The sequence below is a fragment of the Ranitomeya imitator genome, chromosome 3, assembly GCF_032444005.1.
Source record: "Ranitomeya imitator isolate aRanImi1 chromosome 3, aRanImi1.pri, whole genome shotgun sequence".
Taxonomy (NCBI): domain Eukaryota; kingdom Metazoa; phylum Chordata; class Amphibia; order Anura; family Dendrobatidae; genus Ranitomeya; species Ranitomeya imitator.
Window position 1 is genome coordinate 769,773,210 of NC_091284.1, and position 24,490 is coordinate 769,797,699.

A 24,490-nucleotide genomic window follows, 5' to 3' on the forward strand; every position below is an offset into this window, starting at 1 on the left:
CGAGCTCTGCCATGCGCCCAAAAAGTAGTTTACCCCCACATATGGGATATCAGCGTACTCAGGACAAACTGTAAAACAACTTTTGGGGTCCAATTTCTCCTGTTACCCTTGGGAAAATAAAACAAATTGGATCTGAAGTAAATTTGGGGGAGAAAAAAGTTAAAATGTTCATTTTTTTTTTTAAACATTCCAAAAATTCCTGTGAAACACCTGAAGGGTTAATAAACTTCTTGAATGTGGTTTCGAGCACATTGAGGGGTGCAGTTTTTAGAATGGTGTCACACTTGGGTATTTTCTATCATATAAACCCCTCAAAGTGACTTCAAATGTGATGTAGTCCTTTAAAAAACGGTATTGTAAAAATGAGAAATTGCTGGTCAACTTTTAACCCTTATAACTCCCTAACAAAAAAAAGATTTAGGTTCCAAAATTGTGCTGATGTAAAGTAGACATGTGGGAAATGTTACTTATTAAGTATTTTGTGCGACATCTCTCTGTGATTTAAGGGCATGAAAATTCAAAGTTGGAAAATTGCGAAATTTTCACAAATAAACGCAAGTAAAGTAAACAAAATTTTACCACTAACATGAAGTACAATATGTCAAAAGAAAATGTCAAAATAACTGGGATCAATGCAAGCGTTCCACAGTTATAACCTCATAAAGGGACAGTGGTCAGAATTATAAAAATTGGCGTGGTTATTAACATGCAAACCACCCTTGGGGGTTTAAGGGGTTAAAATTATAGACTGTTCATGTCTTTGTCAGTGGGTAAACTTACAAAATCAGCAAGGGATCAAATACTTATTTCCCCACTGTATGTATGCATGCATGCATGCATGTATACACACACATCTATGTGGTTCAAAATCATATGATAATTAAAAAGGATTAAATTGTATACACTCCAAAATTATATCAATAAAAACTACAGGTCATCTCAGAAACAAACAGGCACAAACAGCTCTACAGATGGAAGAGAAGACAAAAATTACAGGTCTCAGTTAAAATTAGATAAACACGAGAACAACACTGAACTATGTAGACTGTAGCGCTGCAATTATACAGATATGCAGAATAAAGTTGTTTTTAACACATAATTAAACTACAAAAACCATGACCCAAAAAGCTACGGTGGGATTTTTTTTTTTATTCGGTGTGTGTATGTGTGTATGTGTATATATATATATATATATATATATATATATATATATATATATATATATATATATATATATACATATATATATATATATATATATATATATATATACACATACATACACTAGATGGTGGCCCGATTCTAACGCATCGGGTATTCTAGAATATGCATGTCCACGTAGTATACAGAACAGAGCCACATAGTATATTGCCCAGCCGCATAGTATATTGCCCAGCCGCATAGTATATTGCCCAGCCGCATAGTATATTGCCCAGCCGCATAGTATATTGCCCAGCCGCATAGTATATTGCCCAGCCGCATAGTATATTGCCCAGCCGCATAGTATATTGCCCAGCCGCATAGTATATTGCCCAGCCGCATAGTATATTGCCCAGCCGCATAGTATATTGCCCAGCCGCATAGTATATTGCCCAGCCGCATAGTATATTGCCCAGCCGCATAGTATATTGCCCAGCCGCATAGTATATTGCCCAGCCGCATAGTATATTGCCCAGCCACATAGTATATTGCCCAGCCACATAGTACCGTATTTTTCAGACTACAAGACGCACTTTTCCCCACCAAAAAAGGGGGGAAAATGGGGGGTGCGTCTAATAGTCGCAATGCAGGCTTACCGTGGCGGCAGAGGTGCGGCGGCAGAGGAGGCGCAGTAAGCGGGGTCCCTTTCTCCGGTGAGGTGATGCAGCAGCCCGGTATGCAGCAGAGCCGGGTGAATCCTGTTGTTATCGGTGGTGGCGGCCATTTTCCTGAGGCCGCGCGTGCGCAGATGGAGCGCTCTGCTTCCCAGGGCTTCAGGAAAATGGCCGCCGCGATCTCCATCTGCGCACGTGCGGCCTCCCGCGGCCATTTTCCTGAAGCCCCGGGAAGCAGAGCGCTTCATCTGCACACGCGCGGCCTCAGGAAGATGGCCGCACCCACCGACAACAGGATTCACCCGGCTCTGCTGCTTACCGGGCTGCTGCATCACCATACCGGGGAAAGGGACCCCGCTTACTGCGCCTCCTCTGCCGCTGCACCTCTGCCGCCACGGTAAGCCTGCATTGCCTGCACGGTAAGCCTGGGACCCCTCTCACGCCATACCTCTCACTGCACCTGCTGATCCCAGCACCTCCTCATCCCAGCATCACCCCACCTCTGCCGACACCTTGCCTCCTGTGACCCTGCTCTGCCACCGCCAGCCCTCAGTTAAGATACTGTAAATTCGGACAATAAGACGGACCCCCATCTTATAAAAAATCTTTTTTTCTGCAATTTTCACCCCAAATTTGGGGTGCGTCTTATGGTCCGGTGCGTCTTATAGTCCGAAAAATACGGTATATTGCCCAGCCACATAGTATATTGCCCAGCCACATAGTATATTGCCCAGCCACATAGTATATTGCCCAGCCACATAGTATATTGCCCAGCCACATAGTATATTGCCCAGCCACATAGTATATTGCCCAGCCACATAGTATGACAGTGACGTCATGGCAGGTCCTTCTCGCATAGCATCCTTAGCACCGGAACCTGCTGCTTGCACTGCTGAGGAGAGGACGTGACGTCGGAGGGTGAGAATAACTTTTTTTATTATTATTATTTGTAACATTAGAACTAGCATACGCAGCATCAATAGTAAAAAGTTGGTCACACAGGGTTAATAGCTGCGTAACCAGAGTGCGTTACACCGCGGTCCATTAGCGCTGCCATTAACCCTGTGTGAGCGGGGAAGAAGGAGCGGCCATGTTGCCGCCGGACTGCGGCCGTCGCTGATTGGTCGTGGCAATGGTCGTGGGCGTTTTGCCACGACCAATCAGCGACTTGGATTCCATGACAGACAGAGGCCGCGACCAATGAATATCCGTGACAGAAGGACAGACAGAAAGACGGAAGTGACCCAGCAGCAGGTCAATTCCTCTAGAGGTAAATGTGTTTGTCGATTTAGTTAAAGACTTTTAACAAGATATGGAAAGTCTACAAATATAAACTGCTTATGTATTTTTTGTTTTTTTCTGCAGAGAAAATACATGTAATCTGGACATGACTTTATCAATAAAGTTTTATCAAAGCCAAGTCATTAGAATTGAGGTTGGCAATAAATACATCTAATTCTCTTTAGCCAAGTGGGAGGAGCTACATATTTCGCTCACAAAAAGCCCCAATACTGGTTTGATCATGTGGAGGCGTTTTATCGATGATATACTATTCATCTGGAACGGCCCCCAAAGAGAATTAGATGTATTTATTGCCAACCTCAACTCTAATGACTTTGGGTTGGAATTTACGGCCACTACCAGCAAATCCGAAATCAATTTTTTAGACCTAAACATCTTTATTGAAAATAACCGGATACTAACTAAATGCCACCATAAACCAGTAGACTCCAATGGATTTATTGGACATTAAGGCTATGTGCACACTTTGCAGATTCCACTGCGGATTTTTCCGCAGCGGAATTGCAAAATCCGCAGTGAAAACCCATCGCGGTTTTTACTGCGGATTTATCGCGGTTTTTACTGCGTTTTCTTCTGCGGATTTTCAACTGCAGTTTTCTATTGGAGCAGCTGAAAATCCGCAGAAAAGAAGTGACATGCTGCGGAATGTAATCCGCAGCGTTTCCGCGCGGATTTTTCTGCAGCATGTGCACAGCGTTTTTTGTTTCCCATAGGTTTACATTGAAATGTAAACTCATGGGAAACTGCTGCGGATCCGCAGCGGTCAAATCCGCTGCGGATCCGCAGCAAAATCCGCAAAGTGTGAATATAGCCTAACAGCTGTCATCTACCTATTTGGTTGACTAATATCCCCAAAAGTCAATTTACCCGGGTAAGACGTAATTGCACTAAAAAACAAGATTATATGATAGAAGCAGAACAACTTACCAAGAAATTTCTGGAAAAAGGATACCCCAAAGACCTGCTGGATGTGGCTAATCAGGAGGTCTATGAAACATCGAGGGATACCCTAGTACAGAGAACAACGAGGGATAAATCTATCCCAACTGATATCCCTAAACAAATTTATCAGTTACCTATTATTACGTAATTCCATCATGGATACAAACAGTTTACCAAAATTATTTATAAACACTGGTCAATCCTCCAGTCGGACAAAGTGATAGGGGAACTGCTACCAAAACGCCCCAAGTTTGTTTTTAGAAAATCACAAACAATAGGTAACATTATAGCTCCAACTACCAACAAGGGCCCTGCCAAGAGTATACCCTCAAAGAATCCAGGCTTTGTACCTTGCGGCACTTGTTCCTGTTGTGTGCGCACAAATTTTAAAAAAATAAAACAGCTTAAATTTTTTAACTCTAACGCCACTCAGGAATTTACTATTAAAGACCAAATTTCATGTTGGTCGTCAGGAGTCATCTACTTAATCAAATGCCCCTGCGGTAAAATTTACGTGGGTCGCACTAAACGTAAACTGAGGGACCGTTTGAAAGAACACTTCAATAATATAGAAAAAGGCTTTATTGGCCACCCCCTTTCCAGGCATTTCAGGGAGTACCACGGTAGGTCCACTAAGGGATTAATATTCTGCGGCATCCAAGTAGTTAAAAAAAACTGGAGGGGAGGTGACTACATAAAATTAATGTCACGCACCGAATCAAGGTGGATTTTTATGCTGGATAGCCTGGCCCCTAAGGGTCTGAATCATGAATTGGAGCTTTATGCTTTTAAATAGTTATTTATTTATGTATGACATTTTATTAGCATTCTCTTTTTCTCCTCTCCCCTTTTTAATAAATTATATAAAAATTCCCCCACCCCTTCTTTTATATATTTTTATAGCAATTGCCTCTTTCAAATGTATTTTTTAACCCCTTTCTGACATCGGACGTACTATCCCGTCCATGTGGGGTGGGCCCCTATGACCATGGACGGGATAGTACGTCCAGCGCGATCGGCGGCGCTCACGGGGGGAGCGCCGCCGATCGCGGCCGGGTGTCAGCTGTTTATCGCAGCTGACATCCGGCACTATGTGCCAGGAGCGGTCACGGACCGCCCCCGGCACATTAACCCCTGGCACACCGCGATCAAAGATGATCGCGATGTGCCGGCGGTGCAGGGAAGCATCGCGCAGGGAGGGGGCTCCCTGCGGGCTTCCCTGAGCCCCCCGCAGCAACGCGATGTGATCGCGTTGCTGCGAGGGTCTTACCTCCCTCCCTCCCTGCTCGAGCCCCGGATCCAAGATGGCCGCGGATCCGGGTCCTGCAGGGAGGGAGGTGGCTTCACAGAGCCTGCTCAGAGCAGGCACTGTGAAGGCTGCAGCGCTGCATGTCAGATCAGTGATCTGACAGAGTGCTGTGCAAACTGTCAGATCACTGATCTGTGATGTCCCCCCCCTGGGACAAAGTAAAAAAGTAAAAAAAAAAATTTTCAAACGTGTAAAAAAAAATAAAAAAAAATATTCCAAAATAATGAAAAAAAAAAATAATAATATATTATTCCCATAAATACATTTCTTTATCTAAATAAAAAAAAACAAAACAATAAAAGTACACATATTTAGTATCGCCGCGTCCGTAACGGCCCGACCTATAAAACTGGCCCACTAGTTAACCCCTTCAGTAAACACCGTAAGAAAAAAAAAACGAGGCAAAAAACAACGCTTTATTATCATACCGCCGAACAAAAAGTGGAATAACACGCGATCAAAAAGACAGATATAACTAACCATGGTACCGCTGAAAACGTCATCTTGTCCCGCAAAAAACGAGCCACCATACAGCATCATCAGCAAAAAAATAAAAAAGTTATAGTCCTGAGAATAAAGCGATGCAAAAATAATTATTTTTTCTATAAAATAGTTATCGTATAAAAGCGCCAAAACATAAAAAAATGATATAAATGAGGTGTCGCTGTAATCGTACTGACCCGAAGAATAAAACTGCTTTATCAATTTTACCAAACGCGGAACGGTATAAACGCCTCCCCCAAAAGAAATTCATGAATAGCTGGTTTTTGGTCATTCTGCCTCACAAAAATCGGAATAAAAAGCGATCAAAAAATGTCACGCGCCCGAAAATGTTACCAATAAAAATGTCAACACGTCCCGCAAAAAACAAGACCTCACATGACTCTGTGGACCAAAATATGGAAAAATTATAGCTCTCAAAAAGTGGCAACGCAAAAAATATTTTTTGCAATAAAAAGCGTCTTTCAGTGTGTGACGGCTGCCAATCATAAAAATCCGCTAAAAAACCCGCTATAAAAGTAAATCAAACCCCCCTTCATCACCCCCTTAGTTAGGGAAAAATTAAAAAAAATGTATTTATTTCCATTTTCCCATTAGGGCTAGGGCTAGGGTTAGGGCTAGGGTTAGGATTAGGGTTAGGATTAGGGCTAGGGCTACAGTTTGGGTTGGGGCTAAAGTTACAGTTAGGGTTTAGATTACATTTACAGTTGGGAATAGGTTTGGGATTAGGGTAAGGGGTGTGTCTGGGTTAGAGGTGTGGTTAGGGTTACTGTTGGGATTAGGGTTAGGGGTGTGTTTGGATTAGGGTTTCAGTTATAATTGGGGGGTTTCCACTGTTTAGGCACATCAGGGGCTCTCCAAACGCGATATGGCGTCCGATCTCAATTCCAGCCAATTCTGCGTTGAAAAAGTAAAACAGTGCTTCTTCCCTTCCGAGCTCTCCCGTGTGCCCAAACAGGGGTTTACCCCAACATACGGGGTATCAGCGTACTCAGGACAAATTGGACAACAACTTTTGGGGTCGAATTTCTCCTCTTACCCTCGGGAAAATACAAAACTGGGGGCTAAAAAATAATTTTGGGGGGAAAGTTTTTTTTTTTTAATTTTCACGGCTCTGCGTTACAAACTGTAGTGAAACACTTGGGGGTTCAAAGCTATCACAACACATCTAGATGAGTTCCTTAGAGGGTCTAGTTTCCAAAATGGTGTCACTTGTGGGAGGTTTCTACTGTTTAGGTACATTAGGGGCTCTGCAAATGCAATGTGACACCTGCAGACCATTCCATCTAAGTCCTCATTCCAAATGGAGCTCCTTCCCTTCCGAGCCCTCCCATGCGCCCAAACAGTGGTTCCCCCCCACATATGGGGTATCAGCGCACTCAGGACAAATTGGACAACAAATTGTGGGGTCGAATTTCTTCTGTTACCCTCGGGAAAATACAAAACTGGGGGCTAAAAAATAATTTTTGTGGGAAAAAATTTTTGTTTTATTTTTACGGCTCTCCATTATAAACTTCTGTGAAGCCCTTGGTGGGTCAAAGCGCTCAGCACACATCTAGCTAAGTTCCTAAGGGGGTCTACTTTCCAAAATGGTGTCACTTGTGGGGGGTTTCTACTGTTTAGGTACATTAGGGGCTCTGCAAACGCAATGTGACACCTGCAGACCATTCCATCTAAGTCTGCATTCAAATGGCACTCCTTCCCTTCTAAGCCCTCCCATGTGCCCAAACAGTGGTTCCCCCCCACATATGGTGTATCATCGCACTCAGGACAAATTGGGCAACAAATTTTGGGGTCCAATTTCTCCTGTTACCCTCAGGAAAATACAAAACTGGGGGCTACAAAAATAATTTTTGTGGGAAAAAAATTTTGTTTTATTTTTACAGCTCTGCATTATAAACTTCTGTGAAGCACTTGGTGGGTCAAAGTGCTCACCACACCTCTAGATAAGTTCCTTAGGGGGTCTACTTTCCAAAATGGTGTCATTTGTGGGGGGTTTCAATGTTTAGGCACATCAGTGGCTCTTCAAACGCAACATGGCGTCCCATCTCAATTCCTGTCAATTTTGCTTTGAAAAGTCAAACGGCGCTCCTTCCCTTCCGAGCTCTCCCATCCGCCCAAACAGTGGTTTACCCCCACATGTGGGGTATTGGCATACTCAGGACAAATTGTACAACAATGTTTGGGGTCCATTTTCTCCTGTTACCCTTGGTAAAATCAAACAAATTGGAGCTGAATTAAATTTTTTGTGAAAAAAAGTTAAATGTTCATTTTTATTTAAACATTCAAAAAATTCCTGTGAAGCACCAGAAGGGATAATAAACTTCTTGAATATGGTTTTGAGCACCTTGAGGGGTGTAGTTTTTAGAATGGTGTCACACTTGGGTATTTTCTATCATATAGACCCCTCAAAATGACTTCAAATGAGATGTGGTCCCTAAAATAAAATGGTGTAGAAATGAGAAATTGCTGGTCAACTTTTAACCCTTATAACTCCCTAACAAAAAAAAATTTTGGTTCCAAAATTGTGTTGATGTAAAGTAGACATGTGGGAAATGTTACTTATTAAGTATTTTGTGTGACATATCTCTGTGATTTAATTGCATAAAAATTCAAAGTTGGAAAATTGCGAAATTTTCATAATTTTCGCCAAATTTCCGTTTTTTTCACAAATAAACGCAGGTACTATCAAAGAATTTTTACCATTGTCATGAAGTACAATATGTCACGAGAAAACAATGTCAGAATCACCAGGATCCATTGAAGCGTTCCAGAGTTATAACCTCATAAAGGGACAGTGGTCAGAATTGTAAAAATTGGCCCGGTCATTAACGTGCAAACCACCCTTGGGGGTAAAGGGGTTAATGTATTTATTAAATAAAAAAATTTTTAAGATTAGTACATAGTAGCACAGACCACCTATTATTCTAAGGTATTCCATTAGGTGCATGGGCTTATAAGTTTACAGCCTCTCCCTGTCGCCTAGCGACACTCTCACGCACACATATGCATTTAGTTTTTCTTTTGAATAGTGGGCGGCGCCTTTATATCCTATATAGAGCAGCAGACAGCCAGGGACCTCTAGCCCTGACGAAGAAGGTCCGGTGACCTTCGAAACGCGTAGGCAATAGAGGCCCTGTTCGGCACCCGTCTTCTGCTCAATTTTTTTGTAGCTCCGGGTGACGTCACCCAGACCACGCCCCCCTATTCCCCGTCGCAGTGTAGCGGCGCCCCTGGCCAGGACGCTGCTTGTCTAGATTCCCAGCGTGCGCGTGGCAGCCAGGCGCCAATAGGGAGGACGCTCCCCTCGAGCCTGTCGCTTCACGCCGCCGTCCGGACCTCCTCACCTCGGACTCACGGAGGAGCGGCTGTCTTCACCTCCTCAGCGCTCCACCAAGTCTCCGCAGTCAACACTAAGTAAGTGCTTTATTTTAATCCTTTTGTGGGTACTTTTTAGTTCACTATATTTATCATTTAGGAGAAAGGTAGCGCGGTGGCCTAATTTCTAGTTTTATTCTTTTGCATATATATGACAGGCTTGGCGCAGTAGCCGTCTAGGCACCAGCAGCTTCCCCCACTCCTACACCCACTATCATTTGGAGCACCGGTGTATTTATTATATTACTTCTTTTAGGTTCCCTTTAATATTAGCAAAAAAAAAAAAAAAGGTTCTCAGTGTCAAAATTTGGCTTTTTTTTTTTTTTTTTTTTTACAATCAGGGTTTCCTCAGTTTCTAAACCTTCTCATATCGAACAATTCATGAAAAATGGACAACGCAGGCAAGGCATCCAAGTGCAGTCTGATTTTTTTGTGGACCAATAGAATCGCATTTACGACTTTGATCAGAGAATCGGAACAAGATCAGACATGCCTCCATGATTTTGTGCGGACCAATCGGCCCCTAAAAAAAAAAAACCATGTGATCAGCTCCATATTAGAATAAGAACAAGTTCTGTCTGTGAAGAGAGAACTCGTACTAGAAAATGAATGTCTGTACCAACGTCATCACATCACCACTGCAACACAACTCTGGGGCAACAGCAGCAGCGCTGGACTTGTGGAGGGCGAGTAATACGGATTTTATTCATTTTATCTACAGCAATACGATGGGGTCCACAACTGGACAATCCGTTCTTAAGAAAAAGTAGGCAACATTGTTAAAAATTATAGGTGTAAAACCCAGACTGGGTGATAGGCCGGGGTCACATTAATACCCAGCACTGCCGCTGGCACTTGGGAACGGAGCGTTCAGGTGCATAGAAATACATGAAGCCGCGCGGTCCGGTCCCCAGTGCCGGGTATCGATGCGCGAGTTTCTCACATTGAACTCACAAGTGTGACCCCAGCCATACATGTATGGTGGTGAGGACCCCGCACCCACAGCCTGGGTGATACATGTACGGTGGTGAGGACCCCGCACCCACAGCCTGGGTGATATACAGTGGGGCAAAAAAGTATTTAGTCAGTCAGCAATAGTGCAAGTTCCACCACTTAAAAAGATGAGAGGCGTCTGTAATTTACATCATAGGTAGACCTCAACTATGGGAGACAAACTGAGAAAAAAAAATCCAGAAAATCACATTGTCTGTTTTTTTAACATTTTATTTGCATATTATGGTGGAAAATAAGTATTTGGTCAGAAACAAAATTTCATCTCAATACTTTGTAATATATCCTTTGTTGGCAATGACAGAGGTCAAATGTTTTCTGTAAGTCTTCACAAGGTTGCCACACACTGTTGTTGGTATGTTGGCCCATTCGTCCATGCAGATCTCCTCTAGAGCAGTGATGTTTTTGGCTTTTCGCTTGGCAACATGGACTTTCAATTCCCTCCAAAGGTTTTCTATAGGGTTGAGATCTGGAGACTGGCTAGGCCACTCCAGGACCTTGAAATGCTTCTTACGAAGCCACTCCTTCGTTGCCCTGGCGGTGTGCTTTGGATCATTGTCATGTTGAAAGACCCAGCCACGTTTCATCTTCAATGCCCTTGCTGATGGAAGGAGGTTTGCACTCAAAATCTCACGATACATGGCCCCATTCATTCTTTCATGTACCCGGATCAGTCGTCCTGGCCCCTTTGCAGAGAAACAGCCCCAAAGCATGTTTCCACCACCATGCTTTACAGTAGGTATGGTGTTTGATGGATGCAACTCAGTATTCTTTTTCCTCCAAACACGACAAGTTGTGTTTCTACCAAACAGTTCCAGTTTGGTTTCATCAGACCATAGGACATTCTCCCAAAACTCCTCTGGATCATCCAAATGCTCTCTAGCAAACTTCAGACGGGCCCGGACATGTACTGGCTTAAGCAGTGGGACACGTCTGGCACTGCAGGATCTGAATCAATGGTGGCGTAGTGTGTTACTTATGGTAGGCCTTGTTACATTGGTCCCAGCTCTCTGCAGTTCATTCACTAGGTCCCCCCGCGTGGTTCTGGGATTTTTGCTCACCGTTCTTGTGATCATTCTGACCCCACGGGGTGGGATTTTGCGTGGAGCCCCAGATCGAGGGAGATTATCAGTGGTCTTGTATGTCTTCCATTTTCTAATTATTGCTCCCACTGTTGATTTCTTCACTCCAAGCTGGTTGGCTATTGCAGATTCAGTCTTCCCAGCCTGGTGCAGGGCTACAATTTTGTTTCTGGTGTCCTTTGACAGCTCTTTGGTCTTCACCATAGTGGAGTTTGGAGTCAGACTGTTTGAGGGTGTGCACAGGTGTCTTTTTATACTGATAACAAGTTTAAACAGGTGCATTACTACAGGTAATGAGTGGAGGAAAGAGGAGACTCTTAAAGAAGAAGTTACAGGTCTGTGAGAGCCAGAAATCTTGATTGTTTGTTTCTGACCAAATACTTATTTTCCACCATAATATGCAAATAAAATATTTAAAAAACAGACAATGTGATTTTCTGGATTTTTTTTTCTCAGTTTGTCTCCCATAGTTGAGGTCTACCTATGATGTAAATTACAGACGCCTCTCATCTTTTTAAGTGGTGGAACTTGCACTATTGCTGACTGACTAAATACTTTTTTGCCCCACTGTACATGTACGGTGGTGAGGACCCCGCACCCACAGCCTGGGTGATATACATGTACGGTGGTGAGGACCCCGCACCCACAGCCTGGGTGATATACATGTACGGTGGCGAGGACCCCGCACCCACAGCCTGGGTGATACATGTACGGTGGCGAGGACTCCGCACCCACAGCCTGGGTGATACATGTACGGTGGCGAGGACCCCGCACCCACAGCCTGGGTGATACATGTACGGTGGCGAGGACTCCGCACCCACAGCCTGGGTGATACATGTACGGTGGTGAGGACTCCGCACCCACAGCCTGGGTGATACATGTACGGTGGCGAGGACTCCGCACCCACAGCCTGGGTGATACATGTACGGTGGCGAGGACTCCGCACCCACAGCCTGGGTGATACATGTACGGTGGTGAGGACCCCGCACCCACAGCCTGGGTGATACATGTACGGTGGCGAGGACCCCGCACCCACAGCCTGGGTGATACATGTACGGTGGCGAGGACCCCGCACCCACAGCCTGGGTGATACATGTACGGTGGTGAGGACCCCGCACCCACAGCCTGGGTGATACATGTACGGTGGTGAGGACCCCGCACCCACAGCCTGGGTGATACATGTACGGTGGTGAGGACCCCGCACCCACAGCCTGGGTGATACATGTACGGTGGTGAGGACCCCGCACCCACAGCCTGGGTGATACATGTACGGTGGTGAGGACCCCGCACCCACTGTGGGGTCCGGCTATACGGGGCATGTACCAGGAATTATGAGTAACACTGGACGTTGCTATGGGAGACACAGACCTACATCACGGTAAGGATGCAACTATCCATAGAGATGAAGAGCTGGTCTCCATGGTAACAGGGAGGGAACTACAGGGAAAGGAAACCATGCGAACATAAGTACACGCCATTAGTTTAAAGCGCAGGCAGCAGCAGGGAAGACGTGCTCAGCAGCAGGGAAGACATGCTCCTGTCATGAGGCTGCCCTCACCTCGCAGCTGGCGTTCCTCCAAAGGAAAATGGCGCTGCCGCCGCAGTTGCCGGATTTAACGTGGTGGTAGCGGAGCCCGCCGCCCCAAAACTGAACCCGCCAGACATTTCTGTATTGTGGACGTCTTCTCCCTGCGCACAAGTCACACCGGAAACACAGAGAAAAAGAACGGCTTCGGAGCCTTGCAGATAGGCGCCAGGAGATGACGTCACGGCACAGCGCTGGGGTTCTTTGCCCGGACTCTGACGTCATTAGCCGAGCGACAGCTTGGCTTCCGGGTGTGATGTGCGCGGAGTGATGACGTCACCCACAGTACACACTGCGCAGTCGCAGCCTGCGGGCGGCGGGATGATGATGATGCCCAGCTTATTCCTGCAGCTTCTCTCAGCTCCTCGGTCACTAATGTCTTTTGTGGGAAAATTCCCAAAACGGAGCTGTTCTTTTCTACATGAATGATGCACATTTATTCCCAAAGGGAATGTTTTTGATAGTCGCAAATAAAAAAAACATGAATTTAATGCATTTTTTTAATCGCTCTTGTATACAGAAAAACGCCACAGAATTTTTTTGCCTTTTTTTTTCCTAAAGAAAACCTGTAAAGGCGAAGTCACTGTTGGCCACAGACAGGAGGCCCCTGTGCGGGAACGATATAGTGTCCCTTTCCAATAGCTCCTCATAATGCGCAGTTCGCCATGTGTTGGAGGTGATTGTGGCCCCCAAGCCTCTTGGGCCCTTCTGCAGCTGCACAGGTGGCACCAATGGACTGTACGCCCCTACATTGAGGCAATGATTGGTATAAAAATTAAATGAAATCACCAATTGTGACCATTTCTGCTGATCATCGTTTAGTGATTTGCCGTTGATGATTTGCATTGGCAGCAGACCAGTAGCCGCCATTAAAGGGAACCTGTCACCCTGTTTTTTCAATATGAGCTAAAAATAGCATTCAATAGGGCCTGAGCTGTGCTTTACAATAGTGCCTTTATTATCCCTTGATTCCCCACCGTTTTCAGCTGTCAATCACCCCGGTCCGATGGGCGAGGGCTAATTTCCGATTCTCCCCACCTTCGGCTTTTCACTAAGAAACGTCTTCCCGGTGTTGGCGTATTTCGCGCCTGCGCATTAAAGTGTCATCTCGCGCCTGCGCATTATGCTTTGCCCAACTGTGGGCATAGCATACAGCACATCATTGCGCATGCGCGGGTTTTCACTGTAACCTGTGTACCCCGGAAAAGTTTACCGGCTTCCAGGACAACACAATTTGCATATCTAGACTTCCGGGGCACAGAGGTTACAGTGAAAACCCGTGCATGCACAATGATGTATACTTTGCCAATGGTTGTGCAATACATACTGCCCTAGAGCCTAATGCACTGCGCAACCGCAAAAAACGAGCGCGATCTGTGCTATTCACAGATCGAGTTACGTCTGACACACCGAGGAGCCGGCGGAGAGAGTGATTAGGCAACACCCATCGGACCAGACCCGGGTGATTGACAGCCGAAAACGGCGAGTTTACTAAGGTATTTTGGCAGCAAAGTTGGCGAATCAGGGGATAATAAAGGCACTATTGTAAAGCACAGCTCAGGTCCTATTGAACGCTATTTTTTAGCTCATATTGAAAAAACGGAGTGACAGGTTCCCTTTAACGTTCCTACTAGGTTATACCAAGCTCAGCCTTCAATATCGGGGTACCAGAACTGTGGAAGACCACCTGCCTGGTATCGGTTCCTAAGACCACTTTGACAACTTCCCTACAAGACTATTGTCCAGAGGCCTTAACATCACATGCTATGAAGTCTTTGGAGAGAATAATACTCGGCTACTTGTGACCGAGGGTGAGGGCTTTTACTGACCCCCTACAGTTTGCGTACCAGCTGAGATTGGGGGTGGATGATGCTGTAGTGTCTCTGCTACATACAGTAAATTCAATCTTGGACAATTATGGAACTGCACTGCGCGCCATGTTTTTTGACTTCTCAATACCTTACAGCTGCCCTTACTACGTAATAAGTGGACTGATATGGCGGTAGATAAACGACTACCTGACGGTCAGGCCGATGTTTGTAAGGATGGGGGAGGTGGTATAGTAACATAGTAACATAGTTAGTAAGGCCGAAAAAAGACATTTGTCCATCCAGTTCAGCCTATATTCCATCATAATAAATACCCAGATCTACGTCCTTCTACAGAACCTAATAATTGTATGATACAATATTGTTCTGCTCCAGGAAGACATCCAGGCCTCTCTTGAACCCCTCGACTGAGTTCGCCATCACCACCTCCTCAGGCAAGCAATTCCAGATTCTCACTGCCCTAACAGTAAAGAATCCTCTTCTATGTTGGTGGAAAAACCTTCTCTCCTCCAGACGCAAAGAATGCCCCCTTGTGCCCGTCACCTTCCTTGGTATAAACAGATCCTCAGCGAGATATTTGTATTGTCCCCTTATATACTTATACATGGTTATTAGATCGCCCCTCAGTCGTCTTTTTTCTAGACTAAATAATCCTAATTTCGCTAATCTATCTGGGTATTGTAGTTCTCCCATCCCCTTTATTAATTTTGTTGCCCTCCTTTGTACTCTCTCTAGTTCCATTATATCCTTCCTGAGCACCGGTGCCCAAAACTGGACACAGTACTCCATGTGCGGTCTAACTAGGGATTTGTACAGAGGCAGTATAATGCTCTCATCATGTGTATCCAGACCTCTTTTAATGCACCCCATGATCCTGTTTGCCTTGGCAGCTGCTGCCTGGCACTGGCTGCTCCAGGTAAGTTTATCATTAACTAGGATCCCCAAGTCCTTCTCCCTGTCAGATTTACCCAGTGGTTTCCCGTTCAGTGTGTAATGGTGATATTGATTCCCTCTTCCCATGTGTATAACCTTACATTTATCATTGTTAAACCTCATCTGCCACCTTTCAGCCCAAGTTTCCAACTTATCCAGATCCATCTGTAGCAGAATACTATCTTCTCTTGTATTAACTGCTTTACATAGTTTTGTATCATCTGCAAATATCGATATTTTACTGTGTAAACCTTCTACCAGATCATTAATGAATATGTTGAAGAGAACAGGTCCCAATACCGACCCCTGCGGTACCCCACTGGTCACAGCGACCCAGTTAGAGACTATACCATTTATAACCACCCTCTGCTTTCTATCACTAAGCCAGTTACTAACCCATTTACACACATTTTCCCCCAGACCAAGCATTCTCATTTTGTGTACCAACCTCTTGTGCGGCACGGTATCAAACGCTTTGGAAAAATCGAGATATACCACGTCCAATGACTCACCGTGGTCCAGCCTATAGCTTACCTCTTCATAAAAACTGATTAGATTGGTTTGACAGGAGCGATTTCTCATAAACCCATGCTGATATGGAGTTAAACAGTTATTCTCATTGAGATAATCCAGAATAACATCCCTCAGAAACCCTTCAAATATTTTACCAACAATAGAGGTTAGACTTACTGGCCTATAATTTCCAGGTTCACTTTTAGAGCCCTTTTTGAATATTGGCACCACATTTGCTATGCGCCAGTCCTGCGGAACAGACCCTGTCGCTATAGAGTCACTAAAAATAAGAAATAATGGTTTATCTATTACATTACTTAGTTCTCTTAGTACTCGTGGGTGTATGCCATCCGGACCCGGAGATTTATCTATTTTAATCTTATTTAGCCGGTTTCGCACCTCTTCTTGGGTTAGATTGGTGACCCTTAATATAGGGTTTTCATTGTTTCTTGGGATTTCACCTAGCATTTCATTTTCCACCGTGAATACCGTGGAGAAGAAGGTGTTTAATATGTTAGCTTTTTCCTCGTCATCTACAACCATTCTTTCCTCACTATTTTTTAAGGGGCCTACATTTTCAGTTTTTATTCTTTTACTATTGATATAGTTGAAGAACAGTTTGGGATTAGTTTTACTCTCCTTAGCAATGTGCTTCTCTGTTTCCTTTTTGGCAGCTTTAATTAGTTTTTTAGATAAAGTATTTTTCTCCCTATAGTTTTTTAGAGCTTCAATGGTGCCATCCTGCTTTAGTAGTGCAAATGCTTTCTTTTTACTGTTAATTGCCTGTCTTACTTCTTTGTTTAGCCACATTGGGTTTTTCCTATTTCTAGTCCTTTTATTCCCACAAGGTATAAACCGCTTACACTGCCTATTTAGGATGTTCTTAAACATTTCCCATTTATTATCTGTATTCTTATTTCTGAGGATATTGTCCCAGTCTACCAGATTAAGGGCATCTCTAAGCTGTTCAAACTTTGCCTTCCTAAAGTTCAATGTTTTTGTGACTCCCTGACAAGTCCCCCTAGTGAAAGACAGGTGAAACTGCACAATATTGTGGTCGCTATTTCCTAAATGCCCGACCACCTGCAGATTTGTTATTCTGTCAGGTCTATTAGATAGTATTAGGTCTAAAAGTGCTGCTCCTCTGGTTGGATTCTGCACCAATTGTGAAAGATAATTTTTCTTGGTTATTAGCAGAAACCTGTTGCCTTTATGGGTTTCACAGGTTTCTGTTTCCCAGTTAATATCCGGGTAGTTAAAGTCCCCCATAACCAGGACCTCATTATGGGTTGCAGCTTCATCTATCTGCTTTAGAAGTAGACTTTCCATGCTTTCTGTTATATTTGGGGGTTTGTAACAGACCCCAATGAGAATTTTGTTACCATTTTTCCCTCCATGAATTTCAACCCATATGGACTCGACATCCTCATTCCCTTCGCTAATATCCTCCCTTAAAGTGGACTTTAGACAAGACTTTACATAGAGACAAACCCCTCCTCCTCTCCGATTTTTACGATCCTTTCTAAACAGACTGTAACCCTGTAAGTTAACTGCCCAGTCATAGCTTTCATCTAACCATGTCTCGGTTATTCCCACTATGTCAAAGTTACCTGTAGATATTTCTGCTTCTAGTTCTTCCATCTTGTTTGTCAGGCTTCTGGCGTTTGCGAGCATGCAGTTTAGAGGATTTTGTTTTGTTCCAATCTCCTCACTGTGAATTGTTTTAGAAATGTTCTTACCTCCCTTCAGAGTATGTTTTCCTGGGTCGTCTTTGTTCGAGTCTAATGTTTTTCTTCCCGTCCCCTCTTCTTCTAGTTTAACGCCCTCCTGATGAGTGTAGCGAGTCTTCTGGCGAATGTGTGTTTCCCAGGTTTGTTGAGGTGTAGTCCGTCTCTGGTGAGGAGTCCATCATACCAGTAATTCACACCGTGGTCCAGGAATCCAAATCCTTGTTGTCTGCACCATCGTCTTAGCCAGTTGTTTGCATCAAGGATCCTGTTCCATCTCCTGGTGCCATGCCCGTCTACTGGAAGGATAGAAGAAAAAACTACCTGTGCATCCAGTTCCTTTACTTTCTTCCCCAACTCTTCAAAGTCCTTGCAGATTGTCGGTAGGTCCTTCCTTGCCGTGTCATTGGTGCCAACATGTATCAGAAGAAATGGGTGGACGTCCTTGGAGCTGAAGAGCTTTGGTATCCTATCGGTCACATCCTTGATCATCGCACCTGGAAGGCAGCATACTTCTCTTGCAGTTATGTCCGGTCTGCAGATGGCTGCTTCTGTGCCTCTCAGTAGTGAGTCTCCCACCACCACCACTCTTCGTTGCTTCTTGGCTGTACTTTTTGCTGTCACTTGTTGCTGTGTGCCCTTTTCTTTTTTGCTTGCTGGTATTGCTTCATTCTTAGGTGTGCCATCTTCATCCTCTACAAAGATTTGATATCGGTTCTTCAGTTGTGTGGTTGGTGATTTCTCCATGGTCTTCTTGCTTCTTTTGGTCACATGCTTCCACTCATCTGCTTTTGGAGGTTCTCTGACACTTTTTTCACCTTCTGTGACCAGTAGAGATGCTTCTGTTCTGTCTAGAAAGTCTTCATTCTCTTTGATGAGTTTCAAAGTTGCTATTCTTTCTTCCAGACCCCGCACCTTTTCTTCTAAAAGGGCCACTAGTCTACACTTCTGACAGGTGAAATTGGATTCTTCTTCTGGTCGATCTGTGAACATGTAGCACATGCTGCAGCTCACCATGTAGGTTGTCACATCTGCCATGTTGCTCCTAGATCCTGTTGACTTGCTGTGTGTTTTCCTTCTTGTGTAATCTACTCAGCCAAGCTCTCTTGCAATAATGTCCTACAGGCAAAAATTCGCGCGCCGTACGGCGCGCGGTTTGGTGATGCTTTCGAGGCAGCTGGTCCCGGCTGTACCCAACGATCTTCTAGCTTAGGGAGACTTCGCTTCTCCCAGAAGGCACCTGGAATATGCAAATTAGCCTCCTGAAGCTTGAATCCCTGGTTTGGTGATGCTTTCGAAGCAGCTGGTCCCGGCTGTACCCAACGATCTTCTAGCTTAGGGAGACTTCGCTTCTCCCAGAAGGCACCTGGAATATGCAAATTAGCCTCCTGAAGCTTGAATCCCTGGTTTGGTGATGCTTTCGAAGCAGCTGGTCCCGGCTGTACCCAACGATCTTCTAGCTTAGGGAGACTTCGCTTCTCCCAGAAGGCACCTGGAATATGCAAATTAGCCTCCTGAAGCTTGAATCCCTGGTTTGGTGATGCTTTCGAAGCAGCTGGTCCCGGCTGTACCCAACGATCTTCTAGCTTAGGGAGACTTCGCTTCTCCCAGAAGGCACCTGGAATATGCAAATTAGCCTCCTGAAGCTTGAATCCCTGGTTTGGTGATGCTTTCGAAGCAGCTGGTCCCGGCTGTACCCAACGATCTTCTAGCTTAGGGAGACTTCGCTTCTCCCAGAAGGCACCTGGAATATGCAAATTAGCCTCCTGAAGCTTGAATCCCTGGTTTGGTGATGCTTTCGAAGCAGCTGGTCCCGGCTGTACCCAACGATCTTCTAGCTTAGGGAGACTTCGCTTCTCCCAGAAGGCACCTGGAATATGCAAATTAGCCTCCTGAAGCTTGAATCCCTGGTTTGGTGATGCTTTCGAAGCAGCTGGTCCCGGCTGTACCCAACGATCTTCTAGCTTAGGGAGACTTCGCTTCTCCCAGAAGGCACCTGGAATATGCAAATTAGCCTCCTGAAGCTTGAATCCCTGGTTTGGTGATGCTTTCGAAGCAGCTGGTCCCGGCTGTACCCAACGATCTTCTAGCTTAGGGAGACTTCGCTTCTCCCAGAAGGCACCTGGAATATGCAAATTAGCCTCCTGAAGCTTGAATCCCTGGTTTGGTGATGCTTTCGAAGCAGCTGGTCCCGGCTGTACCCAACGATCTTCTAGCTTAGGGAGACTTCGCTTCTCCCAGAAGGCACCTGGAATATGCAAATTAGCCTCCTGAAGCTTGAATCCCTGGTTTGGTGATGCTTTCGAAGCAGCTGGTCCCGGCTGTACCCAACGATCTTCTAGCTTAGGGAGACTTCGCTTCTCCCAGAAGGCACCTGGAATATGCAAATTAGCCTCCTGAAGCTTGAATCCCTGGTTTGGTGATGCTTTCGAAGCAGCTGGTCCCGGCTGTACCCAACGATCTTCTAGCTTAGGGAGACTTCGCTTCTCCCAGAAGGCACCTGGAATATGCAAATTAGCCTCCTGAAGCTTGAATCCCTGGTTTAGTGATGCTTTCGAAGCAGCTGGTCCCGGCTGTACCCAACGATCTTCTAGCTTAGGGAGACTTCGCTTCTCCCAGAAGGCACCTGGAATATGCAAATTAGCCTCCTGAAGCTTGAATCCCTGGCAGTGTACGGAGCATTGTTGGAGCCCCTCAGGGTACAGTGCTGTCACCCTTCCTCTTCACATTGTATACAGCTGACTTTCAGTATAAATCAGATTTTTGTCACCTCCAAAAATTCTAAGATGACTCAGTGATTGTAGAGGACATTGTGGGGGGCCAGGGGAGGAGGAATACGGAAGGGTGGTTTCTGACTTGGTGGATTGGTGCCGGACTAACTGTCTAGAACTAAATGTAAAGAAAACCAAGGAGTTGGTGGTGAGTTATAGAAAGAAAAAAGGAGGATTACTTACCGATCAATATTGCTGGCCAGGAGGTTGAGATTGTTGAGAGCTACAAATATTTGGGGGTTCACCTTGACAGTAAACTTGATTGGAGGTGTCACACAGAAAAGGTTTACAAGAAGGGAATGCGCAGACTGTACTTTCTACGGAAGCTCAGGTTGTTCAATGTGTGCAGTAAAATGCTGGAAATGTTCTACCAGTCCGTTGTGGCAAGCGCCATCTTTTTGGCTGTCATATGCTGAGATAGTAGTGTGCGAGTAGCGTACGCTAATAAGCTGAACAAACTTATCAAGAAGGCAAGCGCGGCTGTTGGCCTCCATCTGGACTCTTTTGAAGAGGTATTAGAGGATAGGATTCAGAAGAAGTGCAGGGCTATAATAATCAATAGTACACACCCACTATACGAGCTGTTCTTGAAGCAGAAGAGCACATTCAGCAGCCGTCTAATCCTACTAAGGTGCAAGAAGGAGAAATTCAGGAAATCGTTTGTACCTACTGCTATGGGGATGTATAATAATTTCCTAAGGGTGGTAGACAACAATGACTGATTGCTGGTGTACTAATGTCAATTAAAGGGAACCTGTCACCTGAATTTGGCGGGACAGGTTTGCGGTCATATGGGCGGGGTTTTCGGGTGTTTGATTCACCTGTTTCTTACCTGCTGGCTGCAATATTGGGTTGAAGTTCATGCTGTGTCTTCCGAAGAACACGCCTGTGCAGGCGTGTACTTTGGAGGACACAGCATGAACTTCAATCTAATATTGAGCAGAGGTGGTCTAATGCTGATTGGCTGAAATTCAGCCAATCAGCATTAGTTTTCTTCCTGTGACAGCACAGCTCAGGCAAGGAGCTGTGATTGGTTGGCTTATCTGCTCAAGCAGCACAGGGTCCTATGGAGAAACAGAGAGAGGAACATTTATGATTGCAGTGCTGTGACTTGTGAAAGTTTATAAGTAAAATATATAATGCCTGCAGCATGACTAGTTTCCCAGCCACTGAGGCAGTTATGGGAGGGGGCCCCCATTCAGTCTAAAGGTGACATAGAGTGTGGGGGTCACATAGTACATTTCTAACTTCCTGTGGGCCCCCTCCCCCACTGTATCACCTAAATTCCTGTGGGCCCCCACCCAGTCACAGAAATTCCTGTGGCCCCCTCTTCTGGGGAAGGGGACCTTCAGGAAATTAGGTGACACAGTGGGGAAGGGCAGTGGCGTAACTACAAAGTTATGGGCCCCAGTGCGAACTTTCAAATGGGGCCCCCCCCCCCCCCCACCATGCCAAAATATTTTCCACCCAAATTCACATTTTCCCTATTAATTCCCTATTAATTCCCTACATGCCCCGGCTGCCCCCCCCCCCTAGATACGCCACTGCCCTAGATACGCCTCCTTGCCTATTCCACCACTTCGATCATTTCCTCCTCCCCCACCATCCCCATCCTTGTCCATTCCACCACTTCCATCATTTCCCCCACCACCATCCCCATCCTTGCCCATTCCACCACTTCCATCATTTCCTCCTCCACCGCCATCCCCATCCTTGCCCATTCCACCACTTCCATCATTTCCTCCTCCACCACCATGCCTGTTATGATCCGGTGACCTTGGAGCTGCATGAGAACTTTCACTGGAGAAAGTGGCCACTATACTGACCGCAACCCTGAACTTAACACCGCAACTAGAAGTAGCCGTGGAGCGTACCTAACACACCTAGACACCTCGTCACAGCCGGAGGACTAAATTCCCCTAAAGATGGAAATCGGAATACTATCTTGCCTCAGAGAAAATCCCCAAAGGATAGACAGCCCCACACAAATATTGGCGGTGAGTCAGAGAGGAAAAAACATACACAGGCAGAAAAAACAGGATTTAGCACAGGAGGCCACTCTAGCTAGATAGGACAGGATAGGACCGTGTTCTGTGCGGTCAGTATTAAAACCCTTCAAAAAATCCACAGCAGAAAATACAAAAAACTTCCTACATCCAAGTAAAGATGTAGGAGCGTATATCTGCAACTCCAGTGAATCCTACAAACAGAGCAGGAGTAAACTGAAACAAGCACACAACAGTGTGCCACAGATACAAAAAACAAAACACTTATCTTTGCTGAAATTGGCAGCTAAGCAGGTGAGGCCAGGCAGAGATCCAATACTTCCAAAGAAACATTGACAACTGGCAAGGGCTAATAAATCCTGCACACTTAAATATCCCAGTCAGAACAGCAATTAGCAGATACACCTGGCCAGGACTGTGAGTCAGAGACAATTGCATTCCCACCTACCACCACTGGAGGGAACCCAAGAGCAGAATTCACAACAGTACCCCCCCCCTTGAGGAGGGGTCACCGAACCCTCACCAGGACCTCCAGGACGATCAGGATGAGCCAGATGAAAGGCACGGACCAAATCAGCAGCATAAACATCCGAGGAAAAAAACCAAGAATTATCCTCCTGGCCATAACCCTTCCATTTGACAAGGTACTGAAGCTTCCACCTCGAAAAACGGGAATCCAAAATCTTCTCAACAACATATTCCAACTCCCCATCAACTCCGGAGGATCAACAGAGGGAACAACGGGCTCCACATATTTCCGCAACAAAGATCTATGGAAGACAATTATGGATAGCAAAAGAGGCCGGAAGCACCAAACAAAAAGACACTGGATTAATAATCTCAGAAATCTTATGAGGACCAATAAACTGAGGCTTAAATTTAGGGGAAGAAACCTTCATAGGAACATGACGGGAAGACAACCAGACCAGATCCCCAACCCGAAGCCGGGAACCAACACACCGACGACGGTTAGCAAAACATTGAGCCTCCTGAGACAGCACCAAATTGTCCACCACATGAGCCCAAATCTGCTGCAACCTGTCAACCACAGAATCCGCACCAGGACAGTCAGAAGGCTCAACCTGCCCAGAAGAAAAACGAGGATGAAAACCAAAATTACAAAAGAAAGGCGAAACCAAAGTAGCCGAACTAGCCCGATTATTAAGGGCAAAACTCGGCCAATGGCAAGAAGGCCACCCAATCATCCTGATCAGCAGACACAAAGCATCTCAAATAAGTCTCCAAAGTCTGATTAGTTCGCTCGGTCTGGCCATTTGTCTGAGGATGAAATGCAGAAGAAAAAGACAAATCAATGCCCAGCCTAGCACAAAAGGCCCGCCAAAACCTAGAAACAAACTGGGAACCTCTGTCGGACACAATATTCTCTGGAATACCATGCAAACGAACCACATGCTGAAAAAACAACGGAACCAAATCCGAAGAGGAAGGCAATTTAGGCAAAGGCACCAAATGAACCATCTTAGAGAACCGGTCACAAACAACCCAGATAACCGACATCCTCTGGGAAACCGGAAGATCGGAAATAAAATCCATAGAAATATGCGTCCAGGGCCTCTCAGGGACCGGCAATGGCAAAAGCAACCCACTAGCACGGGAGCAACAAGGCTTGGCCCGCGCACAAGTCCCACAGGACTGCACAAAAGAACGCACATCACGCGACAAAGAAGGACACCAAAAGGACCTACCAACCAAGTCTCTGGTACCAAAAATGCCAGGATGACCAGCCAACACGGAACAGTGAACCTCAGAAATCACTCTACTAGTCC

The 24,490-nt window shown here is 45.4% G+C and overlaps 1 protein-coding gene across 2 annotated transcripts in view; it reads right to left on the minus strand.

The window, feature by feature from the left end:
• The window catches only part of NUP58 (nucleoporin 58), a 98,228-nt gene extending 85,115 nt beyond the window's left edge, over positions 1-13,113 (minus strand). The window contains exon 1 of one of the 2 annotated variants that reach the window (XM_069759059.1): positions 12,898-13,112. In XM_069759059.1, coding sequence (XP_069615160.1) covers positions 12,898-13,004 — 107 coding nt within the window. In that variant the 5' untranslated portion in view covers positions 13,005-13,112. Of the gene's footprint in view, positions 1-12,897 lie in introns of both variants that reach the window. The other variant, XM_069759058.1, reaches the window with a different exon arrangement.
• Between the last annotated feature and the right edge of the window lie 11,377 nt (positions 13,114-24,490).